At 40.4% G+C, this 22,656-nt stretch overlaps 1 protein-coding gene across 8 annotated transcripts in view; it reads left to right on the top strand.

Moving 5' to 3' along the window:
• The window catches only part of ALS2 (alsin Rho guanine nucleotide exchange factor ALS2), a 56,489-nt gene that overhangs the window by 8,922 nt on the left and 24,911 nt on the right, over positions 1-22,656 (top strand). For 4 of the 8 annotated variants that reach the window (XM_070421853.1, XM_070421848.1, XM_070421850.1 and 1 more), the window contains 10 exons: positions 6,089-6,167; positions 6,857-7,011; positions 9,200-10,131; positions 12,126-12,483; positions 14,042-14,210; positions 15,203-15,299; positions 17,384-17,461; positions 17,738-17,920; positions 19,541-19,712; positions 21,460-21,640. In XM_070421853.1, the coding sequence (XP_070277954.1) occupies positions 6,148-6,167; positions 6,857-7,011; positions 9,200-10,131; positions 12,126-12,483; positions 14,042-14,210; positions 15,203-15,299; positions 17,384-17,461; positions 17,738-17,920; positions 19,541-19,712; positions 21,460-21,640 (2,345 nt within the window). In that variant the 5' untranslated portion in view covers positions 6,089-6,147. Of the gene's footprint in view, positions 1-2,519; positions 2,573-6,088; positions 6,168-6,856; positions 7,012-9,199; positions 10,132-12,125; positions 12,484-14,041; positions 14,211-15,202; positions 15,316-17,383; positions 17,462-17,737; positions 17,921-19,540; positions 19,713-21,459; positions 21,641-22,656 lie in introns of those variants that run through there. The other 4 variants (XM_070421849.1, XM_070421854.1, XR_011472379.1 and 1 more) reach the window with 4 other exon arrangements.

Here is a 22,656-nt window from a genome sequence, read left to right as displayed (position 1 = left end):
CTCTTTTTGTTCTTCTGATTGGGTGTTTTTGCTTTCTCATATTCCAAATTGCTGATTTGATTCTCTCGCATCCTGTACTCCACTGTTTATTCCCTGTAAATTGTTCTTTATTTCAGTTAGTGTATCCTTTATTTCTGACTGGTTCTTTTTTTTTAAATATATTTTATTGATTTTTTACAGAGAGGAAGGGAGAGGGATAGAGAGTTAGAAACATCGATGAGAGAGAAACATCGATCAGCTGCCTCCTGCACACCCCCTACTTGGGATGTGCCCGCAACCAAGGTACATGCCCTTGACTGGAATCAAACCTGGGACCCTTCAGTCCGCAGGCCAATGCTCTATCCACTGAGCCAAACCGGTCAGGGCCTGACTGGTTCTTTTTCATGTCTTTGATGTTCTCAGTAAGATCCTTGAGCATCCGTATAACCATTGTTTTGAACTCTATATCTAATAGTTTGCTTGCTTCCATTTCATTTAGTTCTTTTTTTGGAGATTTATCCTGTTCTTTCATTTGCGACATGTTTCTTTGTCTCCGCGTTTTGGTTGCTTCCCTGTGTTTGTTTCTATGTATTAGGTAGAGCTGCTATGTCTCCTGGAATTGGCCGTATGTAGTAGGTGTCCTGTAGGGCCCAGTGGCTTAGCCTCCCCAGTCACCTGAGCTGGGCACTTTAAGTGTGCCCTGTGTGGGCTGTGTGCACTGTCTTGTTGTAGTTGAGCCTTGATTGCTGTTGGTGTCAGTGGGAGGAATTGACCCCCAGGCCAGTTGGCTGTGAGTGCCAGCTGCAACTACAACGGAAGAGCTGCTATGCAGGAGACACCCCTGTGGAGCAGGACTTGCGTCAATGGGGCTTTGGTGCTCACTGAGTCTGCCCCTTGAGTGTGTCACTCATGGATGTGTAAGTTGTAATCTGGCATGGTCTAAAGCCCAGGTGCACTGGCTCTGGGCCCTCCTATGAGGTGCAAAGTAGCCACTACCTGTGCCCTGCCTGGGGCCACTTTGTGATATAAGCTTCCCATAATACTTAGCTGCAATATTCCTTTTTAGTTATGCTTCCTTTGCAGTCTTTTCTCTTTTTCTCATTGCTGTATTTGAGTTTCAGGCAGACATTTCTTGGAAGTCAAACATAAAAACACCATAAGACAAAATGAGATAGATCTGTAAAAACTGATACAGAAAGCTATCTATGAGTAGTATGTTAGGTAACTTTCTGTTGCTACTGTAACAAATTGCCACACACTTAGAGGCTTGAAATAACACAGTTATTATCTTACATCTCTTTAGGTTAAAGTTCGGCAAGTCTCTCAGGGCTGAAATCCAGGTGTCAGCAGGGCTGCATTCTTTTCTGGAGGCTCTAGGACAGTGGTTCTCAACCTTCCTAATGCCGCGACCCTTTAATACAGTTCCTCATGTGTGGTGACCCTCAACCATAAAATTATTTTTGTTGCTACTTCATAACTGTAATTTTGCTACTGTTATGAATTGTCATGTAAATATCTGATATGCAAGATGTATTTTCATTGTTACAAATGGAACATAATTAAAGCATAGTGATTAATCACAAAAACAATATGTAATTATATATGTTTTCCGATGGTCTTAGGCGACCCCTGTGAAAGGGTCGTTCGACCCCCAAAGGGGTCGCGACCCACAGGTTGAGAACCGCTGCTCTAGGAGATGACCTCCTTCCTTGCCTTTTAGCTTCTAGAGGCCACTCACGTTACCTAATGTATCCCCCTCTCCCCGCCCAATCTTGAAAACCAGCTATGTAGCATCTCTCTCACCCTGCTTCCACCATCACGTCTTTCTCTCTCTCCTTCTCCCTCCCTCTTCCACTTTTAAGGACTCTTGTAATTACATCGGGTCTGCCTGGATACCGGATAGGCTCCCTATCTTAAAGTCAGCTGACTAGCAACCTTGATTTCGTTTTGCCAAATAGCCTAACATATTCACAAGTTGTGGTTATAGGACAAGGGCATCTTTGGGACCATTGTTGTGCCTACCATGTATAGTCAGGAATGAAAGAAAGTTGTGAAACAGTTTGTAGCGTTGTAATTCCCTTTGGATTTGAAAAAATGAGTGGTGGTGAGAAACCATATGGTGTAAGGTGAAATCCCCTTTTAAAAAACCCTATTTAAAAATAGAGCACTAAAAGAGAAGATTGAGTGTTTTATTCACTTTATCAAAAGATTTTCAACATTCTGAATGTCAGGCAGTAGGACAAAATTCAATTTACATACAGTTAATTAGTTGTAAAGTGTGCTCCTGTACTTCCACACCCTCCCAGCGGTTTCTGCTGGGTATGGTTTAACTTTAATCAAGGGAACATTACCTCTCTTTTTTTATGTATCTTTATTGTTGAAAGTATTACATATGCCCCCCTTTTCTCCTCATTGACCTCTATTAACCTGCCTCCACCCCCCACCCCAGGCCTTCACCACCCTATTGTCTGTGTCCATGGGTTATGCATATATGCATACAAGTTCTTTGGTTGATTTCTTCCCACCCACCCACCCATCTCCGCCTTCCCTCTGAGATTCCACAGTCGAACAGTTACTTCTTGATCTCTGATAGGTAAGCACAAGTTAGATCTGGCTTCGGAATTTCTCTGTACACCATGAACTGCACATTTTACTTAAAGTTAATTACTGTCACACATAAAACTGTCACATAAGGAGAAACCAAGATGGTGGCATAGATAAACACCTGAAATTGCTGCCTCCCACAACCACTTCAAAAATACAACTAAAAGACAAAACGGACATTATCTAGAACCATAGGAAGGCTGGCTGAGTGGAAATTCTACAACTAGAAGGAAAGAGAAAAGCACACTGAGACTGAGAGGAGGTGCGGAAGTAAAGTGCAGAGGTACGGAGGCGCAGGCAGAAAGGGCTGGCAACTGAGGACGTGGTTGTCTTTTTCAATTGGGAGGGAGACACACGCTCCAGCTCTGAACTCCAGTTCCGGGAAGTCTCTGGGGACCCAGACTCATACGGGGAGAAACTGGACTGTCTGGCAGCGAGTGGAACTCGAGGGCGGCTTTCTCTCAGAGGTGCTTGCAGTGGTTACCGCGGGACACTAGACCCGGGGCCTCTTAGGGCAGGACTGAGGAGCAGCCATAGCTGTATGCCCCGCCCTGTTGATTCCCTGAGACCCTGCCCCACCCAAGCTGCTAGCAGAGGTTTTTGCATATGAGTGACCTGGCCCTTTGCAATCTGAAAATTACCTAACAAACTGCAGCTGGGTCAGAGAGACCCAGAACATCCACAAGAAGGCCCAAGGCCCCACAGCAGCTTGCATTGCTTCACAGCTGGGCCTCATCTGAGCACCTCCAAATCCCAAACAAAGAAGAGGAATCTGCAGATCTCTCTGTAGCTCCTGCTCGGTAGCTTCCTGCAGAGGCTAAATTAGCACCTCCTTAGAGATCCAAGTGCCAGTGTACCCAGTGGTCAAAGTGGGACCATCCAGATTACAACTCCTCAGATCCATAAGGGACACACTCAGGGGGCAGACTCAGTGAGCACCAAAGCCCCACTGAAGCAAGTCTTGCCCCAGAAGGGTGTCTCCAGCACAGAAGTTCTCCCACCATAGACACAGCTGATTCTCACAGCCAATTGGCCTGGAGGTCAATTCCTCACAGTGATACCAACTACAATCAAGGCTTAACTACAACAAGACTGTGCACAAATCCCACAAAGGGGTGCACCAAGAGTGTCCACCTCAGGTAATTGGGGAGGCTGAGCTACTGGGCTCTATAGGTCACCTAGCACAGAAAGCCACTCTATCAACACAGGGAAGCAGCCAAAATGCAGAGACAAAGAAACAGGTCACAAATGACAAATTGAGGAAAGCAAACTACTGGATATAGAGTTCAAAACCACACTTATAAGGTTTTTCAAGAATTTTCTAGAAACCGCCAATAAATTTAGTGAGACCCTCAATAAATCTAGTGAGACCCTCGAGGATATGAAAAAGGACCAAATAGAAATTAAGCATACACTGACTGAAATAAAGAATATTATACAGAGATCCAACAGCAGACTAGAGGATCGCAAGAATCAAGTCAAAGATTTGAAATACGAAGAAGTAAAAAACACCCAACTGGAAAAGAAAAAAGAATCCAAAAATATGAAGATAGTGTAAGGAGCCTCTGGGACAACTTCAGGTGAACCAACATCTGAATTATAGGGGTGCCAGAAGAAGAGAGAGATCAAAATATTGAAAACCTATTTGAAGAAATAATGACAGAAAACTTCCCCTACCTGGTGAAAGAAATAGACTTTCAAGTCCAGGAAGCGCAGAGAACCCCAAACAGAAGGAATCCAAAGAGGACCACACCAAGACACATCATAATTAAAATGCCAAGGGCAAAAGACAAAGTGAGAATATTAAAAGCAGCAAGAGAAAAACAGTCAGTTACCTACAAGAGAGTACCCATAAGATTGCCACCTGATTTCTCAACAGAAACTATGCAGGCCAGAAGGGAGTGGCAAGAAATATTCAAAGTGATGAATACCAAGAACCTACAACCAAGATTACTTTACCCAGCAAAGCTATCATTCAGAATTGAAGGTCAGATAAAGAGCTGCACAGATAAGGAAAAGCTAAAGGAGTTCATCACCACCAAACCAGTATTATATGAAATGCTGAAAGGTGTTCTTTAAGAAGAGGAAGAAGAAGAAAAAGGTAAAGATAAAAATTATGAACAACAAGTACACTTCTATCAACAAGTGAATCTAAAAATCAAGTAAATAAATAATCTGATGAACAGAATAAACTGGTGATTATAATAGAATCAGGGGCATAGGAAGGGAGTAGACTGACAATTCTTGGGGGGAAAGGGGTGTGGGGGGTGCGGGAAGAGACTGGACAAAAATTGTACACCTATGGATTAGGACAGTCGGGGGTGGGGGGTAAGGGCAGAGGGTGGGGTGGGAACCGGGTGGAAGGGAGCTATGGGGGGAAAAAAGAGGAACAACTGCAATAATCTGAACAATAAAGATTTAATTTAAAAAACTGTCAAGTAATGATTATATTTATCAAATTAATAGCATTTATTAAAATTATTCAGATATATCTTTTGTTCACATAGTACCCTTCATCCAAATTTGAATGATTCAAACTCTTTCTAAAATAAGCATTAGGTAGAGGGTAATTTCCTCCAGATATACAGATGGGAAACCATAAGAATTCACAGGCAACCTGGTATAAACAGATGGCTCTTACATCATTCCTGCTGATAGGGGCTGTTTTAGAGCACAGTGACCAGGTTACATGTTTCTGCAGAAAAATCATAAATTTGGCCCCAGTATTTTTATGATTCACACAAATAAAACCTCATTGCCTTTATTTTCATGAGTTTTGGTATCCTTAAAAATGTGAATTTTTAGTTGAAACGCATTGAGTATTACTGTCTGCCTGTTTACATTTCTATCTATTTCTTAAACGTTAAGTTTCTGAACTGATGGGTCATGATATTTGTACCATAATTTTCATATATGATTTTAAAACATATTTTACTCTTCCCTTTGGATTATGGTTTTGAATTGAGGTTGATTTTAGGAAAACACTGCTAGTTCCAATAAATGAAAAACTTTCTATTTTAATAATGTAATTTTTGTGTGCATTACTGCAAAATGTAAATTAAAACTACTTGATACATTACTGAAGAGATTTTAGGAATTCTTACTTAATTGGTACTTAAATGTTCGTTTGTTCCAGAGACATTTATAAAGTAACCTTAATGTTTATGAAATGAACTTAACACATTGAGTTTTCAGATTGAACTACTTTCTATACAATAAAACTCAAACCAAATAAGTCTGTTGCCTTGACAAAGTACAGCCTAATTGTAGCTAGTCTTTCTTTGACATTACATTTTACAGTCAACAGGCATTTTATATGGGCAGGCTCAGTCTATAGTCCTCTTTGGCAGGCAAGATGTGAAATAGTTCAAATAGTTTCACTGCGTACTTATTGCCGAGTGAATGTGCACTTGTTAGAGGGCTGCTTTTTTTTTTTAATCTGTGGGATAAAATTGCAAAGCATTCTTTCACTGCTCTTTTTGCTTACCTGTGCTCTGACATTTAGGTCTTTAGATGCTTTTGCAAAGAGGAAACGACTTGGTGATGGAGTGCTCCCACTGACCGATGGACTCGAAGAAGAGAAGGTAAAAAACCATTTCTTCTTTCTCCTCTATCCTTGTAGAAAACCACAGAAAGCATGTCCACATATGTGTAGCTTCTTTTCACTTTAATTTTCTTGTTGATAGTTATTACGTAGGAATAGTGAGTGACATTTGTGTTGATTGGTAGAGAAAGATATTGAAATAACGCTGATTAGTGATAAGCTTTGTTGCTAGGTCCTTTAAATTTGGTTCTTAAATTTTTTAATAGCAATTTTAGAACTTAAATCCAGTGTGAAGTGAAATATGGATCCCTATTCCTTCTATCTTCCTCATCAAATACTTTGTTACCACATTAAAAACAAAAATTTAAAAGAAAACTCCAACTTGGGGCATGTTATAACTTTAATACCTAAACAAGGAATTAATGTATCAAGAAGTTAAGATCTTGACATTTTATGCTACGAAATCATAAACCTTCAAAAAATAACCCAGGTTTTGTTTGCTTCTTAGATAGAGACAAAGTAATTTGTGGGTTTAGATTATTTTCCACACCTTTTATATAATTAGTTTTATCTCCACTCTTGTGCTAAAGCATAAAGTAGGTGCTAGTTAAATTATCTGACCCAGTCAGTCTCCTATGTGCTGGTAAAAGGTGCCAATCCCATGACATACTAGTAAGATACAGCTCTGAGTTGCAGGAACATTTAAGTGATTTTTCTTCATGTGTGTAGCTCAACAAAGGCAGAAGGATCCAAAGAAAGAGGCCTGGTCCATGTCTGGCAGGCGGGATCCTGCTCTGTAACCCCAGAGAGAGTGCCCGGCTGGGGAGAAAGGACTGTTCTTCAGGCGGCCCTGGGAGTGAAGCATGGAGTTCTTCTGACGGAAGGTATTGGAAAGAATGGCTTAGCCAATAGGAACTGAGAGTCTAGCCCAGGGGTGGGCAAACTTTTTGACTCGAGGGCCACAATGGGTTCTTAAACTGGACCGGAGGGCCGGAACAAAAGTATGGATGGAGTGTTTGTGTGAACTAATATAAATTCAAAGTAAACATCATTACATAAAAGGGTGCGGTTTTATTTTATTTTTTTATTTTTATTCATTTCAAACGGGCCGGATTCGGCCCGTGGGCCATAGTTTGCCCACGGCTGGTCTAGCCAATGTCTGAGTGTGGAAGAGCAGGAAGAGAGTTACTGGATGCCAGGTGTTTTTAATGAACTTTGCTGAAGCTTATATTCTTTTTGTTTTCAAAATATGTTTTTATTTCCTTTATCAGAAATTGGATTAATTCTTAAATTTAAGATATATACTTTATCAGAAATCAGATTAATTCTTATATATCTTTTTAAAATATATTTTTATTGATTTCAGAGAGGAAGGGAGAGGGAGAGAGAGATAGAAACATCAATGATGAGAGAATCATCAATCAGCTGCCTCCTGCATGCCCCACACTGGGGGATCGAGCCCACAACCCATGCATGTGCCCTGATCAGGAGTTGAACCATGACCTCCTGGTTCATGGGTTGATGCTCAACCACTGAGCCATATTGGCAGGGCTAGCTAGTTCTTATATTTAAGATATACCATAACTAGAATAAAAGGGAGAATGATAGTTTTTCTTTCATTAACCTGTCTTTTATTACAGGGATGTTTCAGCCTAGAACCCAGAAGGATAGAGGGAAAATTATTTTTCCTCCCCTATGGAACAGTAGACTTTACCCTTTGCCCTATAGTTTAGATGTATAGTAAGCATACACCACCTAGGTTTGTATAAGTACACTCTATGACAGTGATGGCGAACCCATGGCATGCATGTCAGAGGTGACATGCAAACTCATTTTTTTGGTTGATTTTTCTTTGTTAAATGGCATTTAAATATATAAAATAAATATCAAAAATATAAATCTTTGTTTTACTGTGGTTGCAAATATCAAAAAATTTCTATATGTGACACGGCACCAGAGTAAGTTAGGGTTTTTCAAAATGCTGACACGCCAAGCTCAAAAGGTTCGCTATCACTGCTCTATGATGTCCACACAGTGACTAAATCACTAACCAACACATTTATCAGAATGTATTCCTGTTGTTAAGCAGCACACACTGTATATTATTTATATACTAGAGGTCCAGTGCATGAAAATTTGTGCACTGGAGTGGGGGGGGGCAGTCCCTCAGCCCAGCCTGTGCCCTCTCACGGTCCGGGAGCCCTCAGGGGATGTCTGACTGACCGGAGGCGACTGGGCGGGCAGATCAGGGGACGGAGCCAGCTGGCGAGTGGCCGGCCCTGGCCCTCCTGCCCCCAGGCGCCCCTCCGCTGTTGCTGGTCACTGCTGCCCTCTGATCGCCGTCCCCTCCCTCTGCCCACTGGCTTGCGCCTTGGCTGGCCTGGCGCCCCCTGCTCACCAGCCCCGCCCCCTGCCAACGGGTTGTTCCACCGTTTGGTCGATTTGCATATTATGCTTTTATTATATAGGATAACATTTAAAAATTACACATCATACGGCACACAACCTAAAGACAGCCACATCTTGTTAACACTGGCGCTTTCTGTACAACCTGGAGATATAAAATTAATTTCTTAATTTTGGCCAAAATGAATCTAATGTTTTTATGCCATTGTCTAAATTTTCTGCTGTTTTGACTTATTCAGTAGTAGTGAATGTTGTAGATATTAACAAATGTGTCTTCTGCCTAACAAACTTTGTGTTCTGCTTACTTTATCTTGTCACGATCATTTTGTCTTTGGACAGTGGGACTCTGCTTTTGTAATAGCGTGCAATGGTAGCCGTTGGTAGTGGATCAATGCTAGAGTTTGTAGGATGAGGCTGAAGGAAAGAGCAATACCCTTCATTTGAAGAAATACCCTGCAATTTGTAGAAATTCTCACTGTATTTCAGAATGTTAGAAGTTGTCATTCATTTAAAGATGAATACATTTGGAATATTATACACTTGAACCAAATCTCGACACTGTACTTTAGGGGAAAAAAATCCTATTTTGTTAAACATAGAGGGGATTAAAACTTTGCTGATAGATGTCTAGTTAATTTACTACCCCCTCCCCTTTTTAACTTTCAGATGGGGCGGTGTACAGCTTCGGCACCCTTCCCTGGAGAAGTGCGCCAGCAGAGACCTGTCCGAGCAGCCCCATTCTAGAACATGCCCTGGTTGGGCAATGTGTCGTTACTGTGGCAGCCGGGAGTTTCCACAGTGGAGCAGTGACAGAAAGCGGCGTCGTGTACATGTGGGGAGAGAACGCCGCTGGCCAGTGCGCCGTCGCCAACCAGCAGTGGGTTCCGGAGCCCAGTGCCGTCAGCATTGCTGACTCCGAGACCAGTCCTTCGTTAGCAGTCAGGATTTTGCAGTTGGCATGTGGCGAGGAGCACACACTGGCATTGTCGATAAGCAGAGAGATTTGGGCATGGGGTACCGGTTGTCAGCTGGGTCTCATGACCACTACCTTCCCAGTGACAAAGCCACAAAAGGTGGAGCATCTTGCTGGGCGTGTAGTACTCCAGGTCGCCTGTGGCGCGTTCCACAGCTTAGCACTCGTGCAGTGCCCCCCTTCTCAGAAGCCAGTCCCAGAACGATGCAACCAGTGCAGCCAGCTCTTGATGACTATGACTGACAAAGAAGACCACGTGATTATATCAGACAGCCATTGTTGCCCACTAGGTGTGACATTGGCGGAATCCCAGGCAGAAAACCAGGCTAGCACTGCCATCAGCCCCTCCACGGAAACCCGGGACAGCCAGGGAGAAGTGTTTGAGAACACGCATATACAGCATGATCTGGCTGTAGCTAACAAACTGAATGTTGGAAATGTTCAGACCACCAGTGGTGATGCTGTTCCCCCCCAACTGGACATCATAGGAACAACGGAAACATCTTCTGCTAGAAATATAGCATTGGACCCTGATGCTCCAGCAGGGAATGAACACGTGCAGAAATTGTCAGATCCCTCAAAGAGAGAGAACTCGGAGAACGGTGAAAAGCCAGTGTCATCTCAGGTACCTGCTAAATTTTATAATTGAAAGCTGCTACTGGAATTCAACCATCTTGAGTTTTTCTTTAGAAACTTGAAAATGCCTATGGCTTGGTAGCACTTTTTAGTTTCTGAATTTGACTATAAATTATTTTCATAATGTAAGCCTCGATAAGGAAATACCTGGATTAACTCAAAATTACTCTTTATGTTCAAATTCTGGCCTTTAATGATGTTGAAAAATGTCATGCTGAGCTTGTTTTTTTAAGTAGCAAAATTCCCTCCTTTTTTTTTTGTTTTCGTGGTACGTCTCTCTCCAAGCCCCTTGGCTAAGGTACTGCATTTTGGTGGGCTCCTGAATAATTCAACAAAGATTCTGTTATATTCACAAAGATTCTATTATAGAACTGAAAGAGTTAGACCACCCGGCTCTAGCAGAGCCAAACACTAAACTTGGAGAGTTGCAGTGGAGAATATTGGCTGTTTTATGATGAATGCTGCCATCCAGGAGAACAGGAAGCTAATACTCAAAAGCCCTAATTCCCCAGTGACATGTAGGGCCAAATTCCCCAGATTATATAGGGCAAAATGACAGGACACTGGGTTAGGGGGTTCGAGGTCGTGCTGGGAACTGATTGGTTTGAAGTGTGGTAAGGGGCAGTAAATCATTTCTTCAGATCTTGAGTCCAGGTCTGAGGTCTCTTCTCTCTGGTTCCGTGGGAAAGCAGCCAGGGGGACATTCCACATTAGGGCTCAGGAGCCGAAGCATAACTTAGGTCAAGATGTTATCTTTAGCCTGCCAGAGTGGGTTACGGCCTGCTGCCTCAGGGGCTGCTGATTATCCAGGGAAAGGCGAGGTCTCTAGAGAGAGAAAAATATGATTTCTAGAGCTAGGATTTAAAGCTAAATTTAATCAAAGTAATAAAGACCCTTGGTTTCAATGCCTCTGACCAGCATTTAATTCGACAAATGCATTGAGTACCTACTACTTGTCCAGCACTGTGCTAGTTAACAGAAGTTACTTCCTTTAAGAAACTCAAAAGCCAATGTTAAAAATTTTGGTTTGGTTTTTAGTTCGGGATAAATTAAGGACTGTATATGTACTCTTTGTCCTTAAGGTAGCATAGGAAGCAAATTGTTTATTGTGACCTATTTTGATAAGTCAAAAGCTTTCTGTGTGTGGTTAGTAGGTGCATTTAATGACTTTGCTGTTTAGTAAATAATGGTGCTTGACAGCTCACAATGAATTTCAGCTGATTTTTCACTAAGGTATTGGAGAACTTGAGTTTGACTTTCTAATACAGCAATGAATAACATGAAGAACATTAGTTCCAAATGTTTAATTATTAACCTCCCACATTTATTCTCTATGGTAGCGAGAGCAAAGGTAATTCTTCAGTTTACCTAGCCTTTGGGCCATGGAAAATAACTCATTAATGAGACAGTAGGACTTGAACTTAGAGTATAAGTTAGGGGCTGATGGGCCAGAATTGTATCATTTCCTGTCTGTATATGTTGTATCTAAATTTCCATTTATAAAACATTTTAAGAAAAGCTTTGTTAAAAACAATTTATTTTTTTCTGATATTTCTTAGTAGCATTCTGTGTAAATTTTCCTAAAACTGATTGCTAAATAAAGCTTTCATCTTTTCAACCTTCTATCCAGGGCTGTCACAGTATACTTCATATTAAAGATGATGTTCATACTTTTTTTCTCCTTTCCCCTTTTACTGTGTTTAATTTTATGAATGCGGTTGGGGCTTATTTTTAAGTACCGCAGAAAAATTCAACACTGAAAGGAAGTACTTTTGATGAGGAACAGTATATTTTGTGTACTGATTTCCATATAATGTTGTTAAATCCATGTTCAAGAGGGCATATCTTTAATTTGGAGATAAAGAGACCTTTGTTTTACACTCTTATATTTGCAAATAGTGATAGATGTTAAACTTTTTTTACTGATTGCTATCGTATAAGGACTTATATTTTTATATATTTCTGTATGTGTATATATTTTAGCCTCTTGTAGAAGAAGCAGTTCCTAATCTTCACAGCCCACCAACCACAAGCACCTCAGCCCTAAACAGCCTCGTGGTCTCGTGTGCATCTGCTGTTGGTGTGAGAGTGGCTGCTACCTATGAAGCCGGGGCCTTGTCTCTTAAGAAAGTTATGAACTTTTATAGTACAGCCCCATGTGAGCCTGGAGCTCAGGCAGGCAGCAGTTCCATAGGCCCAGAAGGTCTGAAGGACAGCAGAGAAGAGCAGGTTAAACAGGAATCCATGCAAGGAAAGAAGAGTTCAAGTCTCGTGGATATCAGAGAAGAAGAATCAGAGGGAGGCAGCCGCAGGCTCTCCCTCCCTGGATTGTTGTCACAAGGTAAGGACATTGCCAGGTTTCGTGAATTGACTTTTGCTGAATCCAAGATTCTCCTGACATCACAGGCTATATTATAATCAATTGGCTTTCCTAATTGTTAAGGCTGACATATTTAAATGTCAAAATTTATTTAATTTTGGTCACCATAGGTGGTTTTAAAAGAAAATTACATATCTGTCTGCTCTAGAAATAACCTTAGAAGGTAACTTTTTCATGATGTTTACTTCTGCTTGTGAGCTTTTTTATGAATCTCATTCTGTTCTGGAATGCAGCGATGGCCTTATTTCCAAGTTGGGGCCTATACGACCGAAAGATGGAGTTGCCATGTGACCGTTGGACACATGCGGAGTTATTGTACTTGACCTGAAAGTAGAGATAATTTTAAGCTTCAAAAAGAGAAAACTTCATTTTCCAAAACCACTAGCAATAAATCTTTAGAACGTTAAGAATATGACACAGCTGGCCCTTCTACATTTCTCCATCAGTGTAGGCATCTCGGTCATCTAGACTTCTGCTTCTCAAAGTATGTCCTGCAGCCCAGCAGTCTCAGCAGCATCTGGGGATCTGCTAGAAACCCAGGGTCTCAGGCTCCACTCCAAACCTGATGCATGAGATATGCATTCTAACAAGATCCCGGGTGACCGTGAGCGCTCTAAAGTTTGGGAATTATTGGATTTGACCAGGAGTTGGCAAACTTTTTCTGTAAGAGCTAAAGAGAAATTTTTTATGATTTGTTGGCCATATAGTCTCTGTTACAACTACTTAACTTTGCTGTCGTTGCTTGAAAGCAGCCAGATAAGTGAATGGTCAAAGCTGTATTCCAATAAGACTAAAGAAACAAGCGGTGGGCTGTATTTGACCACTGGCTGTCATTTACCAACCCCTGCTTTATACCATTTTGTGCAAAGCTCTAAAGTTGGGAATCCTAGAATAAATTTGCCTTTTCTGCCCTTCCGCTGTTCCCTACACTCGCTCTACTTGTTCATTACACTTTCTTGGACCATTGAGCACTTCTGTTATCTTGCCTCCTAATGCTCACTGCCCTGAATTTTCATCTGTGCAAGTAAAACCCTCAGTCTTGGCTAATTTTAGTGTGTGTGTAAAGAAAACCCATGAATAAGTCGTATTAAAACTGAAGGAGAATTTTGTGCCAAATTTTTCTTCTTATTAAATGTCCTTTGCATTTTATAGTTGAGATCTCTTTAAATCACAGATGTGGAATATTGATTTTTGTTATACAGAAGAGGGTTCTATGGGCAAATGTTTGGAAGGGGCCAGGGTTAGACTGATTTAAGCAGGGCTTTTAATCACAGGACTTGTCAGCCCCTTTTCATGCTAATGTATGCGTGACAGGGCCGCAGTAGGAGGATAGAATGCAGTAGGCAGCATTTGCCAAACTCATTTGACTATTAAATCCCCATTTTTGCAGAGCCTAGTGAATATGCTTCACAAAACCATGTTAGTGTATTTCTTTGAAAATCAGCAGTTTATCAAAATGATATCTCGCCCTTCCCGATCCCCCATTTACACCCTCACCCCATCTCTGGTTTGTTTTCAGTGTCCCCCAGGCTGCTAAGAAAGGCTGCACGGGTGAAAACACGGACAGTGGTTCTGACCCCGACATACAGCGGAGAAGCAGATGCGCTCCTGCCTTCCCTGAGGACAGAGGTGTGGACCTGGGGCAAAGGGAAGGAAGGGCAGCTGGGGCATGGCGACGTCCTGCCCAGGTGAGTGCTGCCAGGGCTTGCTGTTAGGGATGGACTCCTGCCGAGGCTTCTCAATCCTTATTTCCCCATAAAGGCAGTCTGGTCTCCTCTAACTCGAAATCATTATGCACCATTAACTGATTTAAAAAACAACTGTGGTCTTAGTCTTGAATTTGTTCCTAACAAGAAAGGACTTAAGTATCCATGGCATACCTCTTCATCCCGTCTTTGATGTATAGGGTGGGGCACAGCAGGTTAACAGTTATTCGTATGGAAAAATAATACAGTAATTAATAAATACTAATACAAGAATAAACTCTATACTCACAACTATAAACCTACTTTTGCCCCACCCTGTACATTCATCTTGAAACACAGAAAGGCACGTTTGGGATAAAGTTGTATTTCATAGGAACCCTTGCATGCTTCAAATTTTTAACTTAAAATAAAAAAAAACACCCAACATTCTTTTTAACCTGAAAGATGTTTCTCAACTGCCAGAACAACTATAGCTGCAATATTAAGCCATGTCTATCTACGTACCTCAAGGAAAAACTTGTTTAAGAGGAACTCTTATGATATTAACAAGTTAGACATTTGTGAAGGTGTGTGACTGGCATGATTGTCTAAAACAGTTAATGTTAATGTCTACTCTTAGCAGAATATAGACAACTATAATGTTAAAAGAAAAAAGACTTAACTCCCCTCTCTGGTTGCATTTCATTGTGTCCTAAGTATCTCTCTACTGTATGAATCATTTAATAGTTCGATTATTCTTAATAAGTTCTGAATTATGGTGATTAATTAGTGATTGATAGACAAAGATTAAGTTGAAACCATCCAAAATTCTATTTAGGAATAGGTTGAACATATATCCATCATTTTAATTTCAGTGTTTTCTTTTGAAATGTTTATTATTACATAAAAGCACTTACTCTGTAATTTGAGAAAAGTCATGATTCATGCTGAGAATACATTTTTTTTGAGTTTGTATGTGTATGTTTTTCTTTAAGGCTTCAACCATTGTGTGTAAAATGTCTGGATGGTAAAGAAATAATTCACCTGGAGGCAGGTGGCTACCATTCCCTTGCACTTAGTGCGAAATCCCAGGTAGGTGGCAAACTAAAACAAGCTGATCTTAATTTCATGGAAGACCAACATGACAAGATTGGACCATTATTTCTTGAGTATCTGCTATGTGTCAAGCAACAATCCCATATCTCACTTGATCTTTCCAGTGTTTTACATTGCATTGCATTATTTTCATTTTACAGATGGGGAAGGGGGCTTCGAGAAATTACATAACTTGTCTAAAGTCACACATGTGATAGTAGAGTTTGGATTAAGGTCTACCTGTCAAAGAATCTTTCTATAATGTGCTCTCATGTAAAAACAGAACTTGAAATTTTCCAGGGTATTGGTGAATTTCCATACGTAAGACGCGAAGAAAACAAAGGCGTTTTTCTGTTAAAATCGTGGGACCTGAAATTGAACTCCAGAAGCACTTAAAGCCAGGGCCATATACATAACCCTCCTAATAAAAGTAGTTGTTTTAAGTTATTCTTAAATATATACATATACAGTAGGTCCTTGGGTTACGTCGGAGATCTGTTCCTACGGCACGACGTAATGCAATTTTCGCTGTAAGTCGGAACCCACCTACATAAGCACCTACGTCACTCACGTGGAGCACATACACAGCAGTAATGAAGTGAAACAGTAAAAAAACTTTAAAAGAAAGATAACAATTCTGACCTTTACTTGTGGTAAATAAATAATAAAAAACATAAAGCACATGTGTACATACGTCAAAATGATGGAACTTTTTTTTTATATAAATACTGTAAATGGGAGATGGCGACCCTAACCATGAAATGATGTACGTTGAGTCCAATGTAACCTGAGGACTGCCTGTAATGATTTTTCATGAAAAAATTAACGAAGGCTTCTAAATCCATCAAATACTTTATTTTAAATTTCACATAGCAGGCTAGCCAAAAAAACTAACATAGCCCATATAAATAACTATAAATATTAGGAAAGAAAAGGATAATTTACTATTAACATGATGAATCATCTAAAAGGCTTAAAAACAAGAGATTAGGAATATGGTCAATTACAAAATAAACATAATTGTTAGCCTTCTTAAATACATAAAGTAAAGCAGAAAACATACCACAGAAAAAAAGAAGCTATTCACAGTTAAAATATTAAGGCAATAGGAATAGTCTTAATAGGAAATGTGTAGAGCCTATATGAAACAAACTCAAGAACTCTTCTAATCTTATATCATAAAAGGGTAATATGCAAATTGACCAAATGGTGGAACGATCGGTCGCTGATGCTCACTGACCACCAGGGGGCAGACTGGTGAGCCCAGCAGCAGTGGCAGGAGCTTCTCCCGCCTCTGCAGCAGCGCTAAGGATGTCTGACTGCCAGGGAGCGGGCCTAAGCTGTCAGTTGGACATCTCCCAAGGGCTCCCGGACTGTGAGAGGGCACAGGGTGGGCTGAGGGACAAGCCCCTCTCCGCACCCCCCGAGTGCATGAATTTTGTGCACCAGGCCTCTAGTAGGCCATAAAAGAAAATAGTAGTAGAGGAAGAGAGGTTTCATTTTTAGATGAGAAGAGTCAATGTTGCACAAATGCCATTTCTCCCTAGATCATTAAATTAGGACAGTGTAAATTCAATATAGTCTCCCAAATATTCCAATATAATATTTACAACTTAATAAAATGATCCCAAAAGTATTTTAGGAGAGTAAGCATAGGCGGTGAGCCACATAAATTCTGAAAATGAACAGAAAGGAAGGATAAGAATTAGCCACATAAAATATTGTTAAACTACGCTGTCTGCCCATTATCTCTGGTCCTTTTAAAATGAATTTTCTTAATATCTGTTATTTTAAAGATTAGAAAGACTAGTATAAGTAATTTGTGGAAAGACTAGTATAAGTAATTTATGTGTAACTGTTGGTGTGTGTGTGTATATATATATACATATATATATACATATGTATATATATATATATATATGTATATATATATATACATATATATATATGTGTGTGTGTGTATATATATATACATATATATATACATATGTATATATATATATGTGTGTGTTAAAGACTCAGAATTGACATGCAAAGTTAGATTCACAATTCTTACCTACTTTCCTGTGGTTTTCTAATAGGTTTACTCATGGGGTAGCAATACCTTTGGCCAACTTGGGCATTCCGATTTTCCAACAACTGTTCCTCGTCTTGCAAAGGTACTTTTGTGAACTTGATAACTTCTATAGCAACTTATTCCCGAATTCTAAGTTATAAAAAAAAATCCAGTTCTAAACTTAAAACTAACGAAGGATTCCTTCTTTCCCCTGTTTCTTCTGCATTTGGTTGAGTATATTGCTGGGAAAATTTGCCCTTCGAGATATGACTGACTTTGCACCACACTGGATAAGTAACCTAATATTTCAGTTCCTGTGGAGCTGAAGTTCTGTCTCATTCCTTCATCTTGGACTGACAATATCTTGCTGTCATTGCAGGTAAAGAGTGACAATGGAGTCTGGAGTGTAGCCGCCGGCCAGGATTATTCCCTGTTTTTAGTGGATACAGAAGACTTCCAGCCTGGGTTGTATTACAGTGGCCGGCAGGACCTTACAGAAGGTGACAACCTTCCAGAGAATCCCAGTGGTACTAAGGCTCCAGTACTTCTCTCCTGTAGTAAGGTGAACAGGACTTGGATCCTAAGGCCCACATTCTGTAACACACGAGAAATGCTTTGTCTTTGTCATTTGTGCATATGCCTGTTACTAAGTATCTTTGACTACTGTGTTACACTACTGTGCAAGCTCTTCCCATCCTCTCCTTCACTCCTATCTCCTTCCCTGACTTATTTCCACAGTGCATATCACCATCTAATACACTATTTAACTTATTTATGTGTCTATTGTCTGTCCTCCTTATCTGTAAGATTCATAAGAGTGGGGATTTTAGGATTTCTTTATGTATTGCTGAATACTCATAGTAAATACTTTGTTGAGTTAACACCTTCATGTAGAAATATTAAAAAGTACATTTTGCAGCAGAGTTTCTTGACTGCATTTGTGGATCTCTCAGAGGTGAATTAGAGATGAATTTTTAACTAAGTGGGCAGTAAAAATCCCAGGAGCCTGACAGGCCACCACAGTGCCCTGTTTCTCTTAGCTTTTCACTTTATGTACTACTGTTTATCCCTTATTCATTTGTTGATCTGAATTTCTTTGCTTTCCTACTTTCTAATTCTTTTTCATAAACTTAAATCATTGGCCTGTTTCTGATGTGTTCCTCCCTCACCCCCACTAAGGTAACTCACATGCTTTAAGTTATATGCCTCAAGGAAATTAACCCTCAAAGCTAGTTCATTCTGGATTTCTTATTCTTATTGAATAATTTATCTTATGGACTGTTTTTATCCTTGGTGTTCTTCTGGCTATATATATGAGCTGTTAATGTACCCGGACAAGATCTTTCTTGTTGAAGGCAACACTGGCTGAGATTTGGCTCTTAACCTATATATAGCCTGTTACTCCAGACACACTAATTGACTGTTTGTGGTTGTTGGCTCTGGTTCCACATTCCCCACCCAGGATGCCACAGTCCAGATAAAGGATGAAATGTCCTGATGAAAAGGATGAGGCTCTAATATGTTTCTTTAGTTACAATGGGATTTTAATAGTCCCTTGGGTCTGCAGCTTGGTTACCTAGTTTAATAGGCATCTGTGAATAAAGGCATTGAATGTTTTTATTGAGTGGTGTCATGAATAAATGAAAGAAGTACATTTTTAAATAAAATCCCTTTATGTTGTAAAGTACTTTTAAAAGGCAAGATAACTCCCAGACCTTGTTATTTTGGTCTATAACACAGAATCCTCTCTGCTCTCATTTATCCTATTTTATGCAAAAAGGAGTCCTATCTACATCATTTGGATCTTTGTATATTCAGGGTGTGTGTCTGTGGTACTAAACACATATAATATGAAATAAAAGGGTTTTTGGCAATAAAGTATAGTGTATGTAGTTAGTTATAGGTACAGATATACATATATAACTATGGTGTACTGGTAAACCATCTCTAAAATTAACATCAAAACAAAACGAAAAAGCCCTGCTCCTGTAGTCTTTGCCATTTTTGTTTATAATTTTATTATTGCCTATTTCAAGCTATCAGTGGTTTCATTATCAACTTTCAAAATTCCTGAATATTTGCCAGTTGGCTTCTCCCCAGCTGATAGAAGCCAGCTGCAGTGTCCAAATCGCTGTTAGTAAATTATATCTTATCTTTAATCTTTTCTTGTCCCGTGTTTTAGCTTGGATATATAAGCAGCGTGGCAGCCGGAAGAGACACCTATCTAGCCTTGGTGGACAAGAACATTATGGGGTATATTGCCAGTCTCCATGAGTTGGCTGCTACGGAAAGACGGTTTTATTCAAAACTAAGTGACATCAAATCTCAGATTCTCAGGCCTCTTCTCAGTTTAGGTAAGTAGAACACTCTTGTTTTACCTGTTCTTCCTATATTTGCGTTATGGTTTACTCCTTGCTTTCCATTCTCTTCTTTTTGTACACGTGCAGTCAACACCCTACAAACCATTCCCACGTTTTCAGTGGCCCAGCTGCCGCTGCCCTATCCTACCACTCCCAGAGCTCCTGCTGTGGAAGTAGAAAATGGAGCTTTCGGAATATTTGTGGCAGAGAAGCAGAAATAGCTTTGGGAAAGTTGATCCTAGGAGCTAGACTTCCAAACAATACTCTAGCCCCACCAGCCCTAAGATATATTATACACTTATTTTGTTATGGTTCCTAGAATTATGTCAAGTAGAGATTCATTTGAAATTGTTGATAACTGTAAGAGTGCTAGGGTCTTATCCCACATTAGCATGAATTAATTAAATCTGATTTTTAAAAATATATATTTTTTATTGATTTCAGAGAGGAGGGGAAAGAGAGAGAGAAACATCAATGATGAGAAAGAATCATTGAAAGGTTGCCTCCTGCATGCCCCACACGGGGATGGAGCCCGCAACCTGGGCATGTGCCCTGACCGGGAATCGAACGGTGTCATCCTGGTTCATAGGTCAGTGTTCAACCTCTAAGCCACACCAGGCCTTATTTCAAAGTTTTTCTAGGTTTGGCCCTGCACTCAGAAAATGGAGAGGAAGTTTTCTTTCTCTGTCTTTCTGCTGTACTCCGTGGGCCCCTCTGAGGACTCAGAATTCAGGCCAATATCCTAGTACTAAATTCTACCTGGTTAGTGCTTCAGCTTTTCCACAGTGAGGTGACATTGGCTTGGATAGGTCATTGCTCATTGTTTTTAGTGGGAAAACATCTACTTTTCAAACAACTAACTTAGTGTTTCCTCTGTATGTTGGAGACTCTGAATTTAAAAAAAAAAAAGTATTTTGCTTTTTTGAATGTAGTAGAGTCCCCTACTCTATAAATTCCCCCTCAGTGGGTGGGCCCAGTACCCTAGGACTGTTAAAGTAACAGATGGGGAAGGGGAGGAAGCAGTCCAAGCCGCAGGCTTCCAGGCTTGCTCTGACAGGAAAGAAAAACCTGCCAAGTGAGGCCAGTTTCCGTGTGGGTCTCACCTGGTCTGCTTGTCAGCCTCACGGTCGGTGAGAAGTCCTACGCTAGGAGCTCCGGACTGGGGAGGAGCACATAGGCTCCTGATGCCCCCTGTAAAGTTTAGAGCAACCTGGGTGGTCTAGGGTTTGGCTTGCCCTCTCTGTACTGAAGGGTTGGGCTTGTCCAAGGAATAAGCTGAGGAGAAGTCAGTACAAAAAGTTGAAAATGTTAACCAAGCTGTAACTATAGAAGTGAGTTTAATTCCTGGCTGTCCCTCACCGGTTGTGTGAAATTAGGTAATCCCCTTCTCTTGGCTTCAGATTACTCATCTTCAAAATGAGAGGAGAGTTGGGTTAGCTCAGTGGTTCTCACATTTGGTGAGCCTTCAGAATTACCTGCAAAAACGTTTCTTTTTAACATACCCATCCTGGGATCTTAACCCTGGCCTCCTGAGTCAGAATCTGTGGGGCCTCTGAGGGTTTCTTGAGCAAGTTCCTCAGTGACTGGATTCCGTGGCCTCTGAAGTTGCTTTCTTTAACTCTGTGATTATTGGGGTTCCACAGTGGAGAATACTTTAAGAAAAGGGAAATTCATAATCCTAACTTTAAGGGGATACTCAGGAAATGAACCTTTAGGTTATGTTGTCATCGTTTTGTTACAGAAAATTTGGGCACCGCAAGTACTGTCCAGCTGTTGCAAGAAGTGGCAAGCCGATTCAGTAAGCTGTGTTACCTAATTGGGCAGCACGGAGCCTCACTGAGCAGCTTCCTTCAAGGGGTCAAGGAAGCCAGCAGCCTGGTCATTCTGAAGCACGCCAGCCTCTTCTTGGATAGTTACACAGAGCAAGTATCCAGTCCCGTGTCATGTTCAACCTCTGCAGGGTTTTTCTGCTAAGAACAGCTCCTTAATCAGAGGAGATTAGATTAGGGAGAGTGATATAAGGTAATAGAAATTGCAAAGTGGTATTTTAATCTTAAGACAACTACAGTTCTGCATTGCTAAAATTTTACTTTTTTTCTAAGGGGAAAAAAAGCTCTAAAAACAATTCTCATATTTTCTTCTATCTCCTAGCATAAAGTGTACTGTAATTAATATGAATATATAAACATTCCCTTTAGAGAACAAACTTGTTTATTTAAGTAAATTATACTAAACTTTGAGGAAATAAGTAACTAAACAAATTATTTCAAGACCGATTACTGATTGCAAATGTGGAGCTGTTCCAAGGGCTGCTTTCCACTTGTGTAAATGGAGGGTTTAAAGACCAAGCTCTCTTTAAAACAAAGATGTTCTTTAAATAAAACCAAGGATAGTTATCTAAGGCTCTTTGCATGTTTTTCAAGTAAACTATCCCAAGTGTATTTGAAAATTTAAATACTCCTCACTTTTCTTAATTTATAGTTTGACATTGTGATGTGAGACATAATTTAAGTGTTATTTTAATGTCTGTTAGCGTTTACTGTTCGTCTGAAGTGTAGGTTTTCTCCTTTGACTGAATAGCCACTCAGTGCCAGGCTCTGTGCACAGCTCCGAGCCACGGCAGCACAGTGCAGAGCCAGGGAGAGCACGGCGCAGGAGTTCATGTGCTGTTGGTGTCTGTTTGGGTTATTTACACTACAAATAATGTATGTGTGTTACTGACAACTATACAAGGAAAGAGAGTCAAAAAGATATTTTAAGTCGTCCATAATCCTCCCACCCAGAAATAAGCATTGTTAATAATCTTAGTGTATTTCCTTTTGGACTCCGCATATACGTGCAAGTGGATGTATGTGAGGTTAATTCTCAGCAGAGTTTAATATATCTGAAGCTATTGTCTGAGAGGAAAAGACCCTGGTTGGATACTTTTAACTCATCA

Source organism: Myotis yumanensis, unplaced genomic scaffold (genome assembly GCF_028538775.1).
Source record: "Myotis yumanensis isolate MYYU_CA2020_CCGP unplaced genomic scaffold, mMyoYum1.0.hap1 SCAF_8, whole genome shotgun sequence".
Classification (NCBI taxonomy): Eukaryota; Metazoa; Chordata; class Mammalia; order Chiroptera; family Vespertilionidae; genus Myotis; species Myotis yumanensis.
This window is presented reverse-complemented; position numbering and strand designations above follow the sequence as displayed.